General features: G+C 42.6%; 1 protein-coding gene across 1 annotated transcript in view; it reads left to right on the top strand.

Annotated features, from left to right (window-relative positions):
• Positions 1-22,776, top strand: part of Phactr1 (phosphatase and actin regulator 1) — a 276,311-nt gene that overhangs the window by 74,857 nt on the left and 178,678 nt on the right. The window contains exon 2 of the mRNA XM_052157236.1: positions 17,093-17,257. Coding sequence (XP_052013196.1) covers positions 17,119-17,257 — 139 coding nt within the window. The 5' untranslated portion in view covers positions 17,093-17,118. The remainder of the gene's footprint in view (positions 1-17,092; positions 17,258-22,776) is intronic.

The following is a 22,776-nucleotide window of genomic DNA, read 5'->3' as shown; positions in this document are numbered from 1 at the left end:
GGAAACCTGTCTGACTCTAATATGGCTTCTTCCTCTACAGTGCCATAGTGCCAGAGAAGAGCTTCAGCTCTGAGGAGGGCTGGCAGGTCTTCCTCCCATCCCCCAGAATGTCCTAAACAAAGAGACAGTTTATAGCTTTTAATAAAGTGGTCTACAGTTTATACCAAATATAATAGAGAAAAAATAACCCCAAGAAATAGTTCTTCTTAAATCCCTACATCTTCTTATCTTCAAAAGAATCTGAAAATTGGTTTCTATATATCTGTCTGGCCAGTAGATTCATATTCCCCCCCACACACACATACACACACAGATGAGCATTAAGTTGAACTCATAAAAGGCAGATCCTGACCTGTTGGACAACCCAACTTTTGCTAAAGTACTTAATACAGATTTTCTCCTCCAACCACTTCCTGTCATAATGTAATTTATGTTAGACATTCCATTATCTTCTGCCTGGTCAGCTGAGAGCCTCTTCCTCACTGGGTGTGGCTGAAGGCTGATGAATATCTGTAGCTTCTGGTTCTGGGTTGAGGTCTTTTCTGTGACTTACACAGACTTGTTTGTCAAACTGGCATGTTCTAACTGTGCAGACTTCTCCATTGGTCAAAAGGGAATTTTAGTCTGGCTTGCCTTCCTGAGTTGGCTTTTTCTCAAATCGCAGAATTCTGTAAGTCCCCTAACTTTTTATAACTGTCACAGGGAATTATTATATTTGCATTTGAGCCATTAAAAATGTCAGTATGTATGTATACATACATACACATATATGTATGAGGGAGAATATGAATCTACTGGTCAGACCAAAAAAAAAAAAAAAAAAAACTAAAAATGGAGGAAGTGGATCAAGCAATTAATAGCTTCCAAGGTTTCCTGAGGGATTTTTCAACAAATATCAAAGGCAGTTTGAAGAACTGTGAAAATACTGGCTTCCTGGCACCCAGTTTTCTTCTGTCTCTATTCCAAATCTCAAGTCATTTCCATTTAAGTTCCTCAGGTTGCCTCAGTGGATGGTTGGGAATATGTTTCAATTATTCTTGGTATTTCTGGTTAATTTATCTATAAGATTAAAACCCAAAATATTTTATTTTCCCAAAATAAAAATCAATTATAGATTTGTCTCATTCGAGGAGCCAGTGTGCTCTGATGCTGTCATTTGTCTATAAATACTATATTCCCATTCTTTATTAGAGTGTCATTTCCATGTAAATTAAATGCTAAGAGCTAAAAATAGATTTAGCATCCAATTGAAAGTTAGATTTGTTTTTTACATCTACCATACCATTTTAGTGCATTTTTAGCTAAGTTATTCCTACAACTATATTTTAGAGTTTAAAGAAACTCTCTAGTTGTAGCTGGTGGAATACCAATGCAAGATTTATTATGCTTAGCATATGAATCTATGTGCATTTTATTATAATAAATGCTAGGTTCTTAACCATGGCCAGAGGCAGACTTGTGTAATACATAAACCTATAAGTTACACATATTATTCCCCCAGTTTTAAATATACAAATTTGCCCTAACTCATGGATCTCATGACTGGTCACTACAGGACCAGGTTTGTCAGTTTCCATAGATGTGTGTGAACCTTCTCCATGTAGATATGAAGACCCTAGATTCTCTCATAAAATGGGTATCCTTAGTTGCTATATGAACACTTGGGAACAAGCCACATAATAGAAAAAGTAGTTGTGATACGGGCAACTGGTCTACCAGAGGAAGGATGCACAGAGTTAGGAATTAAGAACCATCTCTGACCAGTCTGGGAAAATTATTGAATCTGGTTTGATGTAAGGGAAAAACTAGCATTGAAAACAACCAAAGAATTTCTTTCAGAGCAGTTAGGCACAGGCATTGCCAAAATGAAAAGAAAATGATTAAGACCAAAAAAATCATTTACTTTAGGCACTCAGTTCACTTATCAGCCTTGGAAGCCTTTATTCATATGCAACACATTCCTATTTGCCCTACGTTGTTCTCATTTCCATTTTATATATGTGATAAAGGCCAGAGAAGTTACTTGAATGAAGTCACAAAGCTATCACTGTATCAAAGAGCCTTCTAAGGTAGAAGCATAAATTTAGAAATATCCACATTATCCATGTTAATTAAAGCCATGGGAATGAATAAAGTAGCTGAGAGAGAGAGAGAGTTATTGAATCTATGATTTAAATCAAGTCCACAGAGAAGGAGAAATGTTGTTTGGGGGTCAGAGGGGTATAACTCTCTCTCTCCTCTCTCTCTCTCTCTCTCTCTCTCTCTCTCTCTTTGTGTGTGTGTGTGTGTGTGTGTGTGTGTGTGTGTTCCATCTTAGAGATCGGCTTCCTTTAAATGGATATTCAAATGTTGGAATGAAAGTCATGAAGGGATTTGGATTAATTACAGACAGGGGAAAAGCTTACAAAGGTTTCTGAAATTCTGCCAGAGAAAAAGAGAGAAAGACTTGAACACGTCAACACTCCAGATATACTGAAGCAAGTAACTTTCTTACACTAGGATTAAGTCCAGATACATAAAAATAAAATAAAATAGGGATAATATAGGTTAAATAGGTATTTATCGCTCACATAATAGAAGTGCAAAGGTAGTCATTCAAAGCTGCTAGATACAATGGCCCACAAAACGTTATTAAATCACTTTCTTCATAATTGTAAGACGATGCCTGTTCTCCCTAATGGTACCATGTTCCAGCAATTATTTCTCTGTTCTAGGAACCTTAAGAGAAAAGGAGACTGGTAGAGTGTCTAGTCTTTTCCCATTAGCCTTATCTGGAGACATTCAAAACCCTTTGATGGCCTAGATCTCATTTATCAAAAAATGATCAATTCAGGACACACCTATTGTGATGGGAGGCTAAGAAACATTTTTTAAATGAGCAAAAATCAATCTTGTGTTCACTATAAAGGAAGAAGAAAAGGGAATTGGCAGGGCATGGTCAATTTGTTCTTTGGTAAATAGAGTGTGATTTACTGTGTGAAATGGGTCTGGGGTCTCAAGAAAATTACTGTACAGTTCCAAGTATTTTGGAAAGTCAAAACATTTTATTTCTGCAGAAAGGTATGTGGCCCCATAGGATATTCCCACCAGGCAAGTACACCCAGTGGGAGTCCCCACTCTGTTTTATTTCCAACAGCAGGACCTCATTGGCTCACTCTGAGTGGTCTAAGTTTGGCCTCACACTCCTACATTAGCAGCTAATTTAAAAGGAGGTAGTTGATGAGCAGAATGGAGTTCTGGGCACCAAGTGAAACCTTCAGCATTTGTTTGATTTCCTTAAGTGCTGACCCTGGAGGAATCTGAATTTTCATCAAGTGGCTTCTTGACAATCTTTTTAAAAATGAAGTCCTGTCTTATTTAGCCTTCTGATTGTTTCTTTTGTATTTTTACTGTATTTTTTTTATTTGTATTATTGTTGGTTTATCATAAGGAGGCTCCACCGTCATCATAACTACCCAAGCACTTAACAATGAACGACCAACCACTATTTGTATGGTTAGTAAAAGATGTCTGTTGACGCTCTTGTAATACTATAGGCACTTACGTATGTTTTCAATGAGAAGATCGTACAGAAATTAGTACATCTCACCCTGCAGTAGGGTCAAAGGCAGGAACTGTGGCTTGGTGAGATTGCCATAGCACAGGTCTGACCTTTCAGAGACAGAGCCTGACTTTCCCTAGCAGTTTCCCAGTAGCCAGCATGGCTATTTGATGAGCTCCATAGGACGCCTTCCCATTGAGCGATCACCTGTTCTTTGCTGAGCTTTGTACCAGACGAAGACTCTTTTCCCGTAGATGAAGAAGAAATCTCATCAGGAAAGACAGCTGTGTACGCCATTAACCCACCTGGCCCTCACTGTCTTTTTTTGGCTAGGAGAATAAAGAGGATGTCAGGCCAAGCCAGACTGCTATACCTCATGGAGGCTGTGCTGGAGAGAGGAACTCTGGCTGCAGTTTCAGTGGACAATTTCGGTCCTAGAAATTGCATATTGCTTCCACATTCCCAGACATACGTCTAGATCAGTGACTTTTCTGTTTTCTGAACATAAGTCTTGGGAAGTCAAGGCTGCCTCCAGATACTGATGGTGTTTTGATTTTGGAACTTGGACTCAGGACTTGGCTTTGTTTCAATGATACCCTTGAAGGTCATTCTGCTACAAAGCCAACGCTTTCTGTCTTTCAGCACGTAGATTCTGGGTGTGTTCTCTCAGATCCTCTCCTGGAGGTGAGACAGTCTTGACTCTTCTTTGGTTTTATAGAATAAGAGTTTCTTCTATTTCCACAGAATTGTCAATAGCCCCATGTATTGATTTGCCTGATAAATGCTTGACAAATTTTGTCAAGTCAATGCATTATAATCATGGTCCCCACAAATACCAAAAAAATTGCATGTTCAAGTCCCATATGCAAAAGGGTATAGCATTTGAGAAGAGCCTATACACAGTCTCTTATATAATATAAATCATCTCTAGATGGTTTACTATTCATGATTTGATGTCATTGGCATATAAACAGTCATCATATTGAATGAAATATAATGACTTAAGGAATAATGGCAAGAAAAGTGTGTACATTTTTCATAAAGACCAAAGTCCTTTTGAATACTTTCAAAGTTAGTCGACTCCTTATGTAGATATAGAAGGCCAACTATACTTCTCTCAAAAGATCCATAAGGGACAGCTATGGGAACAAGGGTCGTGACATTTATCCTGTTCTTACAGTGACCCTGCTTTCTTTTCTAGACCCAATGTCTTATCAGTGTCCAGGCAGCCTGGAAAGAAGAGATTAGAGTGCAGCCAAGTGATACAGCACCTGCCTAAGATGCACACAACTCCAAGTTCCACACAAGTACCACAGAGATAAATTAACTAGTCAACAGTAGGTTTTGCAAAGAGAAGGGACTCACAAGCTCATTTGGAACTAATTTAGTTACAACAATTCTTATTAAGAAATCTAGAGAAAAACTGCAAAAACGCTATATCAATTAGAATACCATATTGCAAGGAAATAGGAAAAGATGGTGGACAGATTATAAGCCCAAATTCTAGCAAAATTCCCCTTGAGCAACTTGTGGAGTAGTCCCAGGTGAAACCGCTGTTCAGTTACTTGACACTGATTCTCTGCAGAAAGGAAAAGTTCCATTTCCTGGTCATTAACTTTGTTTTCTGATGCCCTCCAGCCAAGACAAATTAGCTCACATGCAAACCCAGAGGCTCAGGTGAAACACCAAGTGTCTATAGATAGAGCAGCAGGCCTAAGCAATCAATAACCAAACTGTGAAACCAGACAATATTTATTGATCACTTATTAAATAAGCAATAACTGCAAGTTTTACATGCTAACCTAATGATGCTTATCATTGACATAATAAATGCCATTAATCCAATTTTGAAATTAGCAAAATACAGTTCTGAGAGGTTAATTTGCATAAAGTCTCAGCACAAAGTGATGATGGGTATTTATAGCTTTGATGTTCAGAGTCCAAATTTATACATCCGTATATTTGGTCATAAGAATTTTAAAATATGAAAAATGAGCACTAAGTTGAAAGTGAATTATTACTTTTTTTTTACTTCTAAAAAGATTTATTTAATTTTGCTTTGCGTATGAGTGTTTTGCATGTATGCATGTGTGGTCATGTACTGTGTACATGCATAGTGCTGCAGGGACCAGAAGAGGATGAACTGGAGTTATAGCTGGTTATAAACTTCCATGTGGGTGCTAGGAACTGAGCCTGGACGCTCTGCAATAGCAGCAAGTGTTCTTAACAGTGGAGCCATTTCTCCAGACCCTCTAAACTTCTTACGGGGCAAAGTCAGTCAATGGAGAAGAATAATTAGAAGTCACTAAAGATGGGATGCTAAAGAAAGGACATTCACTCTGAAAATGAACTAATAGAACTCACTATCTATATGTGTTCTGAGACAAGGGAAATAGAAAATTCCTTGTTAAATGACCAAGTCCGCTCAGTCAGCCAACAGGTTCTCCAGCGCAGGAGCAAGGATTAAAAAGAAAGAGACAATTCGACAAAACTGCTGCATGACCCCAGTCACTTCTGAGACTGAAAGAGGGATTAGTAATTTCCAGTCCACTTTTATACCAATTTAATTACATGTAGGTATTAAGATCAATAGTAGTACAATGAGGAACAAGCAAGACAGTAAACACAAAATTTTCAAGGCAATAAGAAAAGTCCTGTGACAGTCGTTTCCAAGGGCTTGTCATAATGACCAAAATACCTGAGCCCACTTCCTTGTCCAAGCCCAGAATCTTGCCTGAAGCCTGCTTCTTTCGTTCCACTTTAAGATTAAAATTCGTGCCTTAACCTACTTCCCTATTACAGCCTAATGTCAGATTCCTGCTTGAAGCCCTTGTCCTTGCTCAATGTCAGGTTCCTGCCCAGGCAGCATGGTACCCCAATAAGGAAGGCTCTCTACAGTTAAATTCTTAGGAAATATGCAAACAAGGTTGCTTGCCTTCTGAGCACTAGTCAAGGCAAGTCCAGTTAGAGCTATTGTTAGAAAGTAACACATACACTTAGAAAGGGAAAAAGAAAATCGAGTTATTTTACCAAGAATCAATATCCTAACCCCCCCCAAAAAAAAATCCTTCCCAGAAATCTTGTTTAGATTCCACATAGTCACTAGAGAAATGATAAATGGCACTGAAAAACTGGTCTGAGAGCCAATGGGAGCCACATAAGGAAACTATCATGTCATCGGAGGAAGGAAATGAGAACTCAGCCTAAGAGGAAATCGACTCAAGAATGGTACTTAAATGGAATGCATGCTTTGATAGGATTCTTTGGCATCTTGCCCTCAATAGACAGGCCAATATCAGGAGATTTTGGGTTACACAGAGATTTTGGTTTGTGCCATAGGCTTTGTTTGGGTTAGGTTAGGAGACTCTCAACACAGCTGAGACTATGCATATTTTAAAAATTCATGTCCTTTCCTTTGGTTTGCAAATAGTGTGCCCTAACCCTGCCTAACCTAATCGGAAGAGAGCTATTGGCTCATGAGAGAAAGGTGTCCAGCGTTTGAATCATTTCAGGTTCTGTTGGATCCAAGGCTCTGTGGTGACATAACAATGTCTTGTCACCCAAGTCATCCTTTGTTCTCTTCTCCTGTCCTGACTCAATTCTAAGTCAGCCTTACCCCTCAAAGTGGCAGGAAGGTCACCTGCAGCTCTGAGCCACAGGAGAAGTATTGACCTGAGGATTAGACGCTTGCTTTTATAAATAAAGTTTTATTAGAACACTGTGTTGTCCATTTGTATAGGTTGACCTGTAACTGCCTTCATAGGGCAACATCAGAGCTGATCATTTACAATGGAAACTGTCTGGTCCATGAAGCCCAGAGTGTGTTTACTATCTGGCTTAACAGAAAGAATTCACTGATCTCTGTAGGAGAAATCAGGCTTAGCTGAGGTTTGATTTGACTCTGCAAGGCACAAATTATGTCACTGCAAGAACTTTAGACCTGATGAATAAAAAGTCCACATTACTTGAAGAATGTCTATGGATTAACACGGGCTTTCTACATTCATCCACAAGCTAAGCAGACAAGTTCTGCTCCCAGGTCACGTATAGTGTGTGGATCAAATGAGTGAGAACTTGTTTGCTAAGATTCTGTAGTCACTACATTTTTCAGTGGCTGAAGAGTAAATCCTGGGAGGAATTTGCATTGACTATCTCAGGAGGAACTCTGCTGATAACACCCAGCACATTGGTAATTGTAACACCGTATCTGGTGTCTGTGTAATTGAAGGATTAAATGGGACTACTTCTCCAGCCTGGTAAGCATGCTCTGCGTTCCTTGGCAGTCTGCGGTCTTGGACCAGAAATAGCCTTCTCACTTCCAGGCCATGCTTATGAAATATAAAGCATTTGACATAACAGGATCATCTCTTCTCACCTTATGGACTGTTTACTAGTAATCAAAGCCGGATAAAGACTTTTTACTTTGTAGCTCCAATGTTGACCATGGTGGTAACACATCTGGTCTGTAACCCCTCTCGAAACCATAGCCTGTCAGTTAAGAGTCCCAACAACTGGGAGGCAGAGGCAGGTGGATTTCTGAGTTCAAGGCCAGCCTGGTCTTCAGAGTGAGTTCCAGGACAACCAGGGCTATACAGAGCAACCCTGTCTTGAAAAAACCAAATCCAAAAAACCAAAAATAAATAAATAAATAAATAAATAGATAGATAGATAGATAGATAGATAGATAAATAAATAAATAAATAAAGAGTCCCAACAAGATCCAGAATTGAGTCTGACTTCTTAGTCTCATCCATGAGTAAATCACTGGAGGAACAAGGCAATTGGCCAACACAGGGCCACATAGCTACCTGTAGTATTAGGACTAAGGCCAGATTCTTTGTGAAACCCCTGGAAAGAAGCACCCCCTGCCCCATAGAGGCTAAGAAGAACTCAAGTTCACTATATCACCAGGGGGTAAATTTGGACTCAACTGCCTTGGCTTCAAAATTAACATTGTTCTAACTCTACACGATGTATAGTATTTTCTAAGAAGCAGGTTCAAGCTTATTCCAGTCTAAACTGGCACCTGCTGGTCTTCTCACTGTAGTCCATAGCATAGGCACTTGGTAGAGAATGCCCTATAGCCCTTAATGCCCTGGTGGTCCAGGGTGGGCATCCTTCACAGAACCCATACACAGGTACGCACAGGGTAAGATTACAGTCCTTCCTTAGCCAAGGCTCAACTCGAATCTGTTCATACCGGCCTCTGTTTTATAACCTTAGCGTGTATAGAAGATCATCGCTTCCCTCATCCCTGAAGACCTCCTGAGGCCTGATCAGTTACACAAAGTTGAGGAGCCAGACCTTCACACAGTAGGGAGATGTTTTAAAAACAGGCATGTCTTAATTAAAACACACGTGTTTCCTTGCTTCTGGGAAGCTACTGCCTCCTTGTATTCATTAGCCCCTCCCCAGGCGTCCCAGTTGTACACTGGGGACATCACAGGTCACAGCCAGCAAGAGCAGTGTGAGGGTTTGGAAAGGTGATGTCATACAAGTGCTTAGCTCAGGTCTGGCACAGATGCAGTGGATAAGGGATGGCAGCTGATTAATACTGTCCCTGTCACCATCTGTGTCATCCCTGGTATCCTCATTGTGTTTTCTGTCACTGGGGCAAATACTTGTATAAAATCAACTCACAAGGAGGAAAGGGTTTGCTTTGTTTTCATTTAACAACTTTACACACACATACAATTTAATTTGATCAGATATACTACTAATTAGTCTATTCTGACCGCTCCCTCTCCTGTAGAATTTTCTTTCACTTTCCAAATAGTCCCCCTCCTAATTTCTCCTTTGGTGACCCACTAAACCTAATTAGATCCGAGTGAACATTGACAGGCTATAAAATGGAGATGAAGCAACCTGTCAGGGTCCGACCACCAAGGACATGACTCCCTCTGCCCCAGCAATCATTAGCTACCCATACATTCTCAAGGAGGAGTAGCACCCATGAGTCCATCCCTTACCTGTGTCGGAAAGTGAAAGGTACTGATCCAAAGCTAGTCTTGTGTGGATAAACAAGGAGGAAGTTATTTTTTTCTATATTCTTGGTTTAGATTCTAAATGATTTCCCCTTTCCTGGTTCCCCCTTTATGGGTCCCATAAGCCCTCTTCCCTCTGTCCATTCCCCAATCAACCCCCTCCCACTTCTCTGTCCTGGCAATCTCCTACATTGCTGCACCAAGCCTTTCCAGGACCAGGGCCCTCTCCTTCCTTCTTCTTGTGAATCATTTAATATGTGAATTGTGTCTTGAGTATTCAGAGCTTCTGGGCTAATATCCACTTATCAGTGATTGCATTCCTTGTGTGTTCTTTTGTGATTAGGTTATCTCACATAGGATGATATTTTCCAGATCCAACCATTTGCCTAAGAATTTCATGAAATCATTTTTAATTGCTGAGTAGTATTCCATTGTGTAAATATACCACATTTTCTGTATTCATTCCACCATTGAAGGACATCTGGGTTCTTTCCAGCTTCTGGCTATTATAAATAAGGCTGCTATGAACATAGTGGGGCATGCGTCCTTATTGCATGCTGGAGAATCCTCTAGGTATATGCCCAGGAGTGGTATAAAAGGGTCAAGGAGGAAGTTTTAATTCAGTTCATGCCTTCAGAGATTCTGTACTCACAGAATCCTGTCACCTTGGGCCTGTGATGAAGAAGAACATCATGATGGAGGTATAGACAGTCTACTACATAACATCCAAGAAGTAAGGAGGAGACAGAAAGGAATCGGGGCTCTGACACTCCAAGGAGAAACGTGCAGGAACCTTTCTCTCACTGTGCCTTACCTCTTAAAGGTTCCACTATGTCTCAAAAGTGACAGTCTGAGACTAAGCCCTTAACACAGGGGCCTTTGGGTGACAACTCTGATTTACATGCTTAAGTCATTAGTGGGATCATCATCATCATCACTACCACCATCACCACTAGCCCTGTCCCCATCAGAGCCTAAGGGAATTACTGTTGCATTTAGAACAAGAAACAGGAAACCTTGTTCAGTTTTCCTTTGGATCCTCCACTTGGCCCACAGGGAGGGACAGCCTCTCGAGAGGCCCACATGCCCTGCTCCTTTGTCCTTTTCTGTCTCCAGCAAGACATCAAATAGCACAGACCATGGCTTCCCTCTGACCTGTAGCCCATGGGAGGATGAACCATTGCTTCTCACTAGGCTTTCAGTGCTGTCTTCAAAGGGGGCATTCTTATTATTGTTTTCTTTGTAATTTCACACATGCCTACAGTGAGGTTATACACCATCGGCCCTTATTGCTCCACTCCAACTTCTCCTTGACCACCACCACCTCCCTTACATGAGACCTCCACATCATACCCCCTCGTCCCAAGATTCTGAGAACATTGCAGAAGAGTGGGCAGAGACATTTTAAGAGAATTGAAGGTCCAGGAAGACTTCTGCAAAGCAATGTCTTCTGGACATGACATGGCTGTTGTATTCATGAACTGGCTCCACGGAGCTGTGGCTTCTTGCCCAAGATGTGCACAAGATCAAGGCGGTTGACATTCCAGCAGGGGTTGGGGGGTGAGGGATGGGGGGAGAGGCTCTTGAGGAGAGGGGCCTTTGGAAAGCCAAGCCACCCTGAAAAAATGCAGCAGTACGATTGCCAGGTGAAGTGCTGTGCCTACCTATAGTTGACACAGAGTGTGCAGGTACTCCACGTTGGTCACAGTACACACAGAAACTTTGGGTTCATCAGGACTGAATTCATGTAGAAGTCAAATATGATTTTCCCCAAATGTCTAAGAAGAAAGAAAAAAAATGTTGTCTTCCAGACATTTCCCTCCAGACTGAACGAAATCTAGTGGTCATACTGCGAGACCTAGTTGGCTTGGATCTGCTACTGGGAAGAACCCAGGAGATTCGAGCCCAGGCCTCCCTCTGCTTACAGTTCGCTTTCCATTCTCCCTCCTGCCGTTGAGACTGAGAACAGAGAGCATTAGCAAAGCTGCTATCTGTGATCTGTGTTTAAAAGGAGGCTGACTTCAAAACTACTTCTGGCCCATGCCCCTTCCCTTCCTCACATCTTTGTCCCATTATCTCTCACACCCCCAAGTCAGAAGAGTACTTGATTCTGAGCTCTGTTTTGTTTTGTTTGTCTTCCTTTATAAACCGCGTTCACAGGTTGGCCTTGTGCCTTCCTGGTTCATTATGGGATGGCAGAGCAGTCAAGTTGAGAGCTAGCCTCCGTTGTCAGATGAATTGGTAAAAATGTCATATGAGTGATTAAAATGTAAATCAATTAAGCCTAGTAATTTCAGTAATCTTCTGCACTTCAGGACTACGTATCTTGAGTTTAATAATATGCTTATCAAGGTTTCATTTAGCTAGATTTATTATTATGCCTTTATAATGCTTTTTCTAATTTATAAATGCCATTCTGGGTTGGCAAAAGCACTCCTAATTGAAGATAATTATTTTAATACAACACTTTCAGGATATTTTTTGTCCATTGCTTAAAGATGCAGCTGAGAATCGCTTTGGCCATTGTCTTGCTGCTGTGATGAGACACGGTGACCAAAGGCAACTTGGGGAGGGAAGAGTTTATTTCAGCTCAAAGCTGCACATCCATGTCCATCACTGAGGGAAGTCAGAGCAAGAACTCACACAGGGTAGTAACCTGGAGGTAGGAACTGATGCAGAGGACACAAAGGAATGCTATAAACTGGCTCACTCCACCTGCTTTCTCACAGCATCCAGGGTGTGGCACCACCCACAGTGACCTGGGTCCTCGCACATCAATCACCTATCAAGAAACTGCACCACGGGCTTACCTACAGGCCAGTGTGGTTGGGGGCCTTTTCTCAATTGAGATTCTCTCTTCTAAAATCCAGCACGTATTAAATTGATGGAAAACTGGCCAGCACAGTCATAATGGTTAATTCTTCCCCCCCTCTTTTCTTTCTTTTTTCTTCCTTCCTTCCTTCCTTCCTTCCTTCCTTCCTTCCTTCCTTCCTTCCTTTCCCTTTCTTTTTTCTTTCTTTTTGGTTATTTTTTCTTAATTCCAGTAGAGATATTTCTCTTCATAGCGCTCAACACCAGTTGAATCAAATACAACCATTCTTTCGCTTATTTTAATACATTCTAAATTAGTCACAACTATAAGAAGCATATTCATGCCTTCAGGTGCTCTTGTTGTTGTTGTTGTTGCTGCTGCTGCTGTTTGGGTACTGGGTATTAATCGTGAGGCCTCCTTATGCTAGGTAAAGGCTGTATCACTGAGCCGTATCGTCTGCTTCTGTGTCCAGATCGTAGCTGCAGCAGGCATTCGACACAGCTGCTGCCACTGCAGAAGCAGCAACTCGAGCAGCTGAAACTATCTCAAGAAAATGGGGTCCACATTCGCTGTTGTGCCACAGCCTAGTTGCCCATTCTAGTTGGCTTCCTTTTTCCATTGTTATTATAGCCTGTTTTTAATTTCTTTATTAATCTTAACACCCTTCTTGGCTCTCTGCAGTGCATACGTATTGAAAACCTCCTGAATCATCACCTTCTTCCCTCAGCCTCGAGCCTGCCCTCCCCAGTGCTGCTGGAGGAAGCTCCCGTCTGCCCACGTCAGATCTGATGCTCACAGCATCACTGCCATGCATTGGTCCTCACATCTCTCCTCCTTCCCAGAATACCCTCACTTTCCACACACTTCTCCCCCTCTTCCCAGGAACTCCTTTTTGAATCCCACAGTGTGCAAGACCCTGAACAATAGATTGTTTCTGCTCTGCCACCTGGAAAATTTCTTAAAATAGTTCCCTAAGGCCTTGGGCTATAAACTCCAACCTTTGCAAAAAGGTCACATCATCTAACCCCCAGGTCCTTGACCTTGAGCTGCCAATATGCCCCATTTCCTCCTGTTCTCAACAATCTTCCATTTACAGACATCAGCGTTGTAGTTGTGAAAGCCCCAAACTTTAGTCTTTGCCATGCCTGTGATTTGAGTCCCATCTGCTATTTCTGAACTCCTGGCACAGCTTTACCTAGACACTAGTGAGAATGAGTACCGTAGCTTTCTGATTGTGATCTTTGACACAGGTTTCCTTGTATTCCAGTGTGTCTGCCCTTGTCTGCTACAGCGATAGTACTAAGAAACATCTGATCACTATCAGTAAACTACACCATCCTGATAGTGTCAGTCTTTGTGTTGTTGTGACAAACACCTAGGCCCACGACAGTTTTTTGTTGTTTTTTGTTTTGGGTTTTTTTTTGTTTTTGTTTTTGTTTTTTGTATTTTGGCTTGTAGTCTGGAGGCTTTGGTTTGTTCACAGTAAGGTTGCTTTGGGCTCACAGGAAGACAGAATACCTGGCAGGGAGTGTATTGTGAAGCCGAGTTGCTCACCTCATGACATCCAGGAAGCACAGAGACAGAGGGAGAGAGGTGGGAGGGGCTGGAAATCCAGTCTCTTTGAGGGCACGCTCCTAGTGACGGCCTCCTTAGGCCCTGCTTCCTAATTTACACCATTTCCCAATAATGCCACCAAATTAGGAATTGGTCAGTAGACTCACCCATTGATGAAGTCAGAAGTCTTATGATTTGATGAGTACATCAAAAGTCCTACCTACAAAGCACTGCTGAATTGAGCATTCAGCACCAGAGGCTCTGGGGGGACATACTCATGGTACCTTCTCAAACAAGACAGCCTTTACCTGCCAATCAAAAGTAAGCTCCTCCTCCAAGGACTCTTCATCTCCTTTACTAGACTGCACTCATTCCTTGAGGGTCTTTTGCCCATAGCATGCATCTTCTAGCATCTTCTATACTTCAGTCTCAGTGTTTGTTGTCTCCCTTATGTCCTGGTACAATCTCATCAGTCAGCGTGTTCTGATTCAGATACTGATATAGCCCCAGTCTCCAGTAAAAAGTGAGCATCTGATACATATTTGTTAAATATAATTGTCAGGTGCCCTTTTAAGAATTTCTATACTTGTCTTCTGATTCTGAGATTAAAATGCAGATAGATGCATAATAAAACCCCATCAGGAGTTCAGGTAAGCTGGTTCCAGACTCCTCCAATAAAACCTCTCCACTGATGTCATTGCTGGGTTCAGTCTCTTAACTTTCCAAGATGGGCCCTGTTAGCAGCCCTCTTGGGTGTGTTTCTCCAGACAGGCATCTACTTCTACTTTTTTTCTCATGGGAGAAAAATTACTTTTCTCTTTCAAAACGTAGAAACATGAGCACTCTCTCTCTCTCTCTCTCTCTCTCTCTCTCTCTCTCTCTCTCTCTCTGTGTGTGTGTGTGTGTGTGTGTGTCTGTCTGTCTGTCTGTCTGTCTGTCTCCAGTACCAGGAATGAACATTAGCCTTAGTGTTTAGGCTGCTGGCCCCGCTGTGGTGTTGGACACCTGGCCCCTGTTCCTCACACCTGCTCTCACAATGACATCTATCTCATCTTTGTGTCTTCCCCAGAAGTGGGCACAGTGTCTGTCCCTGCATTAAATGGTCAGTTGGTCAAACAACAGGACAGAAGAGCTGTCTGTGTGTTGAATCACGGTGCCGATAGTCACCAAGTACAGTTAGACTTTCAACTCTACAGTGGTGTAAAGGTGATGTGTGAAGTAGAAACTGTGCTTTGCATTCTGAGTTTAGATCTTTCCCTTGTGATGCTGGGTCAAACCCTCTCTGGCAATTCTCACAGCATTGGGGAGCATCTCTAGCAAGTCAGCCCCGAGGGGAAATAGCAACGTTCTGCAGTTCTGTCTATGGCTAGGCAGTACTCCCTAGTAGGTCACATGCAGTCAGTGGGTTTGGTATTGAATGACATTTTAATTGTGACAGTTGATCATGTGTAACCCCGCTCTCCATCTAAGAGCACATGGAGTTGAAGGACTAAGAGCCTGTTACTGTTCTCACCCCCAAAACTTTGCCCCCTCCGCTGTGTTCCTTGTGTTAATAACTTAGGTTCCACTATGCTGACCTGAGTTTGGGGTAGGGGGGCCTGGCACATAGTTGACATGCTCTGTATTTGTGGGGGGGAAGGGATGGCCTATGTTGAAAGCATGTTCTACCCCACCAGGCAAACTCTCCAGCCACCCAGTCAAGCTTTTAAAAACTGTGTTTGATGCTGGAGGCCAGGGGACATTTTTATGAAGATAGTGTTGGAGGACATACACAGTGCTTTTGATTCACTCCAGGTTTAGATGTGATTTCGCTTTCTGGAAGGTTGATTCCTTCTCACCTTCAACTCTGCCCAGGAAGCTAATTTCTCTTATCGTTCTCATCTTAGAAATTTAAGTTGGGGTATATATTTAGATTGCAGAAATATGTAAATACCTGTGTAACTTGAAAAAGTTCAATTTGCTCGACAGTAAAAGAGGCTGGGTGGTGTGGCCTTCATTTAAGGAAGGTCCATAACCCTTCTTTATGAAGGACTGAAAGGCTTAATAGCCTTGTGTTAGTTTTCCATTACTGTAACAAAACACCTGAGCTAATCAGCTTATAAAGAAGAAAACTTTATTTGGAGTCCATGCCTAATTGCTTCTATTGTTTTGAGCGTGTAATGAGATAGCAAGCCACAGATATGGTAGATCAAAGCAGCCAACCACCTTGCCAGGGAGCAAAGAGACAGGAAGAGGAAGGGCTGGAGTCTCAATATCTTGTTCAAGGGTGCACCCTAGAACTTCCTTCCAATAGACTCCACCTTCTAAAGATTGCACTACCTCTGAGCTTAACACATTGGACTTCGGGGACACTCCAAATCCAAACTATAGCAATGTGGTTCTTAGGGTAAGTCTAAGTGTTTCCTAAAAGCAAGACTCCAGGATTAAAGAAAGTAAAAATTATAAAAGTCTAATGAAAGTGTGAGTGATTTTAATATTGCCTATTTCCCATAGGAAGGAGCTACTCCCTGTCCTGACCCCAATGCTCCCAAGGTCTGAATACAGCAGCAGGGCAGTAGGAAGTCTCAAGCAATGGAACCATAGAGACAGGGGCACCAGAACACACAGCAGATGAATATTTTCTTCCTCCCTTTCTCTCAGCAAACAATTCTGTGGAAGTTACATCTGCCATACAGCAGTTGAGAAATTACCACATTGATAGTTATACCAACTCTAGAATGAGTCTCCAGATGGCCTTTGGGGAATTGGGTCACCTTCCAGGGGATCCTCTGAAATCTTCTTCATCTCTCTTCCCTGACAGCTTAGTGAAGGCTGTACAAATCTGATTGGGGCATTGGGGCATACTCACAATCCCAGCTATTCAGGAGGCTGAGGCAGGAGCATTGCATGAGACTTGGAGGTTGGAGCTAATCCGTGGGTCACAGTGGGAGACTGTCTCTTTAAATATAAATTTGGTTAAAGGTGTTCTAGATCTCTAGGATCTGGCTGACTGTCTACCTCCCCCCACCCCCCCAACCCCCCCATCCCCAGCTTTCAGAACACGTTGGTATGACTTCCCTTCCAAAAGGCAAGCGGGAGCTCAAGTCACGTGCTTTCTGTTATCTGTCTCCATGGAAAACGCAGGCCATCTGTGAGGCTCCCATTTTAACACTGTATCCCCCCCTTTCTCTTTATTTCCATCACTTTCTTGGGGAAAACAAGCCGAGGAAGTGGAGAGGCTGGCAGCCATGCGCTCTGACTCGCTGGTCCCAGGTACGCACACCCCGCCCATCCGGAGGAGGAGTAAGTTCGCCAACCTGGGGAGGATTTTCAAGCCTTGGAAATGGAGGAAGAAGAAGAGCGAAAAGTTCAAGCACACATCAGCAGGTAAGGCGGCTGCTGGCCCTGTTTCTCATTGGCTGTTTGTTGAGTAAAACTCGGGATCTTGATTTGAAGAATTTCGATTACCATCAGTGGTCTGATGCAAAGCGGAAACTCCAGCCGTGGAATTGCTCTTGCTTTTAATAATTCCTGATATGATAAGGAACTGCTTTTAAGTCTCAGCTGCTTTCACACCTTTCATGAACATTTTTCTTTCCTCCCGTTGGCTAGTTTTTAATTCAAAAAAAAATGACTGCTTTTGTTTGATTTATAAATTATGTGAACTTGGAATTCCACCTTTTCTATAATTGAATACTTTCACTCCAGCCCAGACAGCCCATTTCTTATTATTCACCCTGATTTTCACTGCCCCAGTGAAAGTCATCACGCAGCAGAAAAATGACTTATGTACAGTTGTTGGTGGATAAGATCAGGCTATTTCACGGAGGAAGAATCATGAATAAATGATTCTTAGGGCAGAAAAACAAAGACTGGAAGTGAATCTCCATTGCAGTGTAAAGTTAACCATGTGTTGCCTAGCTCTGCAGCCAGCTGGGAAATATTGGAGGAGATCAGCTCAACAAACAGCAAAGCAAAGAAACAAAGTAACAAACAAAGTAACAAACACTGGAGTTTGAAATGGGCGTGGCTCCCGACGGACACGCTAGCCTCTGCTTCCTGAGCGCTATGACCACCCCCCCCCCACCCCGCACTGATTTGCTCCGTCCTGAAAAGAGAATGGCTTGTCTAAATCATGGCCTCTCTGAAGCAGTTCCTTCACTCAGACTCTGCCTTCACTCCCTTTTAGACGAATCATAATGTGCTGGTGTCAGATAACTCTTGAGGTGTTGATAATCTGAGGCAAATTCTTTTGATTCCCAGCCTTCGTCCAGTAGATTTGCTAACTTTAAATTCTTATTCTTATCATTATTCTTGTGCATGATTTGGCAGCTAAGAATACCATTTATAAGTGATTTCAGTCTCTTTTTAAAAGACACAGCTCCTAAATGGGCATAGTTTCAAACTGCCGTGTACACACACACACACACACACACACAATCACCTGGACCTAAGTACAGCCATCAGACCCCACCAGAGAAGTTTCTTTGTGCAGGCAGTGGTTGGCAGCTACTGTGGAAACACCAAGGTCAGAGTGCCTGCAGAGTGCTCAACCGTAAAGGGTCATCTGTATGCCACCTCCTCACCTCAAGCTGCAGGAGACAGCACAGAAGAGGGGGTAGAGAGATCATGAGAGCCAGAGATCAGGGAGAAATAAGGTGAACTGGCCTCCTCTGTGGTTAACAGAACCACTGTACACATGAGCTCACAGCAGCTGTGGTTGCCTACAAAACACCTTCACAAGATAAAACCAGTTGACATCCCAGCAGGGAGCAGGGAAGGGCTTATGTCCTTTTTTTTTTAAAAAAAAAAAAAAAGAAAAATAAGTAGAGAGGAAATCTAATGAAATGTACTCTGTGGGCAACATCAGGCAGCAGACACTAGAAGAGAAAAGGAAATGGCTGTGTCTTTTGAGGACCTACTGAGCTGTTCAGTTATCTTTAAGGCTTCCATCCCTGGCGGTTGCCTGTGCTCCAGGGGATGGCCCGTAACCCATGTGTGTATGAGTACTAATTGGACTCAGTGAGTTATTATATATAAAACGGGGGCGTGGGGAGAGAAAGAGAGAGGAAAGAGAGAGAACAGGAAGTTAGGGAAAAATAAGGATTGAAGGGTAGATCTAGGAGAATTTAGGGGTAGAAAGGGTACGTGAATATGATTAATATACATTGTAGGTAACTAAAAAATTTTTCCAAGAATGAATAAGAATATTAATAAAAAAAAAAAACCAAGAGACATAGCTCCCGAATTAGAAAGCAGAAAGAACACTATAGAACATCTTCTTACCGTGATAGATGGATGAGCCAACCATGTTACCGAAGCTATCTAGTTTATCTTAAATCCCGTGTTCCACCCTGTGTAGCATCCTTTCTTCTTAATTGGATTTCAGGATGTTATTTATCACTTTTGCAGAGGAAAAATTTTGTGAGCTAGCTCTCAGCCCAGAGGGATAATTTGACATCAAGGGATAGCCAGCAGGATGAATGCATATTGGTATATAATTGAAAATGTTGACTTTCCTGTGTTTGGATAAGTCTCAAATACAAGAAAAATACAAGAGGAGTCCTGGGTTATGAGACTGCAAACTGGAAATCTGCTTTCATCTGGGTGTGCAATATTTGTCTTGAACGTGTATGCTGTTAAAGACAAGACATTGGTCAGTTGCGCTTATCAAAGCTATGGAAGTAGGTAAAGTGGCCTTTGGAGTGTGTGTGTGTGTGTGTGTGTGTGTGTGTGTGTGTGTGTGTGACAGAGAGAGAGAGAGAGAGAGAGAGAGAGAGAGAGAGAGAGTTCAATTTTCACTTGAAATCCTAGGAAGCTGAATGAGGATGGGATTGGAGTAAATGTGTGGGTGATGACTAAGGAAAAGCATCTTCAGGAGTAGAAGAAATCCACTCCTGGTTTAATCGACCTAAGAATTTTTTTTCCTTCTGAAAACAGAACAGGATGATAAACATCACTGAGAAGAGGTGTAGTATAAGATAAAGAATCCCACTGGAGACCAAGGTTGGTGGTTGTCTTAGTTAGGGTTTTACTGCTGTGTGAACAGACACCATAACCAAGGCAAGTCTTATAAGGACATCATTTAATTGGGGCTGGCTTGCAGGTTCAGAGGTTCAGTCCATTATCATCAAGGTGGGAGCATGGGAGCATCCAGGCAGGCATGGTGCAGGAGGAGCTGAGAGTTCTACATCTTCATCTGAAGACTGCTAGCAGAATACTGACTCCAAAGCAGCTAGGATGAGAGTCTTAAAAACCCCACCCACAGTGACACACCTACTCCAACAAGACCACACCCCCTAATAGTGCCACTTCCTGGGCCATCATATTCAAACCATGATAGTTGTGTTAGTTGTGCATTAAAGGTGAGAGTATTGTGGCTAAAACTAGAGATGCAAAAAGGGGGACACAGAAGTCCCCAACCTTTGCCAGTCCCTTCCACTGCTTCCTGATAAGCAAGGATGTGGACAGGAATTTGCTGTAAACTCCTGCTGCCATAGAGCCCCTGCCCCCTGCCATTGCCAACACAACCCTGCCTTAGCCTTACAACCTCACACACTGTCAGCCTAAGTTGTTTCTTATCACATGTCTACTCACAACAACTAGAAAAGTATCTAATACAGCACCAATGGCATCCTCTAGCTGTCCATCATGGCTGTGGATAAAGCCACAGGAGCCACCCTGGGTTGTAATTTGCCAGATGAGTAAAAAAGAGAAAGAGGAAATGAAAGGAAACAAATATTGGCATCCATGTCCACGATTTTTTGTATCAAGTTTTTCTAAACTCAGTGATGGTATAAAGCAGCAGAAGTATGTTGGCTTGCAGTTCTGAAGACCGAAGTCCTCAGGGAAGGCGTTGATAGGATAGGCTCCCCCGGCTGCCTGAGAGAGAGGTTCTTCTGCTTCTCTCCCTCCTGCTGCTGACCATGCCAGCATTGCTTTACCGCTGTGCTTCAGCTCTGTCTATATCATTACCTGCTCCCCCATGTCTCTCTGGGTCCCCAGTCCTCTCCTTTCTTATACAAGGACACTGGATTTAGGGGTAATATTTAGGAATAACCCCATTCAAAAGTCTTCTGAACCTGGCATGATGTCTTGCTCACACATGACAGCACAGTACTAGGAAGATCTATCTATAGGTGTACACGGTGAGCTAGGAAGATCTATCTATAGGTGTACACGGTGAGCTAGGAAGATCTATCTATAGGTGTACACGGTGAGACCCCCATCTCAAAGCCACAACGTCAACCAAAACAATTTAACTTTGTTATACTTGCAATTCGCTTATGATCAAGTTAAGTTTCTCATTCGTGGTCACTAGGAACATTCATGTGTTGTTTGGAAGGCAGCAAGGGTTAAAAATAGGCATTGGATTTGTAAAGGGAGCTCCAGCAGATTGGCAGGAATTAGAAAAGCCACTAGAGACTTCAAGCCCCAGACGTGTCAGAGAACTTGAGATTATCTGTGAGGGAGTGGCAGAAGCAACTGGAGCAAGACAGAGAGATGCACATGGAGACAAAACCCAGATCCTCAAATACAGCATCCCCACGACAGTACTGTATGGAAACAAAACACAGACCACAATCATGGTATAGACTCAAATGCCTGCATTTCTCATTTGTAAAATTTCATTCTTCGTCAGTCAAGTAAGACAAGGGACCTTCCTGTATCCTTTCATATTCAACCCCTGAACTAACAATTTCTCTGGACACCTCTCCATTCTTTTTCCAAAGTGAGATGTTTTAGTCCACCATCTTTGTGAGGGACTGAAGTACTACCATGGAACTGAGTCACAAAAAGCAAGGACTGCTCTCCAGTCCTTTTCTCTCTCCATTAGCAGACACTCCTGGTACAAGCCGTGGCATCCTAGTACAGCAAATCCCAGACAGTCGTCACCACTTGCCTGTTTCCCTTCCAACTGTGAACCATGCCTGCATTGCTTATCCCTGCCCGGCAGGCAGGAGTATGACTGAGCCAGAAACAGTAGCTCTCCATTGGTGGGACCCAGAAGTAATCCATTTGCTTTTGCACATGGTTTTTATGGGCCAGAGAATACAAATAGAACAGGATTTGTGGTCAGGATACTGTAGGGACTCTTATAACCAAAGAACACCAGCTTCTCTTCAGGCTCCTGAGCCTGACCTTCATTCTGGTGAAAGTGTTTCTTATCCTGAAACCCTCCACTGCCGCAGGTGCCAGACCTTAACTCTGGCCTTGGAAGCAGAGACTTCATCTTCATCAATCCCTTTCCCATAGAGCCAAACCACCCACAACTCAGAGTCACTGTTGGCATTACAATCTATTTCCGACAAGTCCCTATCATTAGATCAAGCTCCTTAGAAAGAGAAGACAGTCTGTACTGGAGTGCTAGACTACGCCTTTGACCTGGTTCTATGTATAGGTTTCTGGGCTCTTCTGGAAGTCTGCTCCTGATGCTCAAGATGACAATCCCCTGTGCTAATCTTAGATCACTAATTCTTCTCTACTTGGAATTCCTATCAAATCACATGATCTAAGAAAGTACATCCACACTTCTTGGAGCAGAGAAATGGGACCTAATCGTACCTGAGGCTTGTCTTAATGTCCCTTTGCTGTGTGATGTTGCAACCCATTGATAGAAGATGGAAGCATCACCCTTCTCTGTAAAGGCAAGATCTGCCCACTGTGCAGGCAAACTCTGTGGACCACCACCGGCACGGCTTATGAGCTGGAAACTTATGTTATTCCATGGTGGGTTGAAAAGGAGAGAGACTGATGGACAGATAGCGCTGAGCCTTCTGGGAGCCTCAGCACGCTCATTTTAAAGTTTCTTGGTGTCTCCATTTTCCTAACAAAGGAACAGGGTCTCCTCCTTCCTGAGAACCTAGGTTTTTAGACTTTGACAAATCACAGGAAATGAAAAAAAG

Source organism: Apodemus sylvaticus, chromosome 14 (genome assembly GCF_947179515.1).
Source record: "Apodemus sylvaticus chromosome 14, mApoSyl1.1, whole genome shotgun sequence".
NCBI classification, from domain to species: Eukaryota; Metazoa; Chordata; class Mammalia; order Rodentia; family Muridae; genus Apodemus; species Apodemus sylvaticus.
The sequence above is the reverse complement of the archived record's forward strand: the minus strand, read 5'-3'. Positions and strand labels throughout refer to the sequence as shown.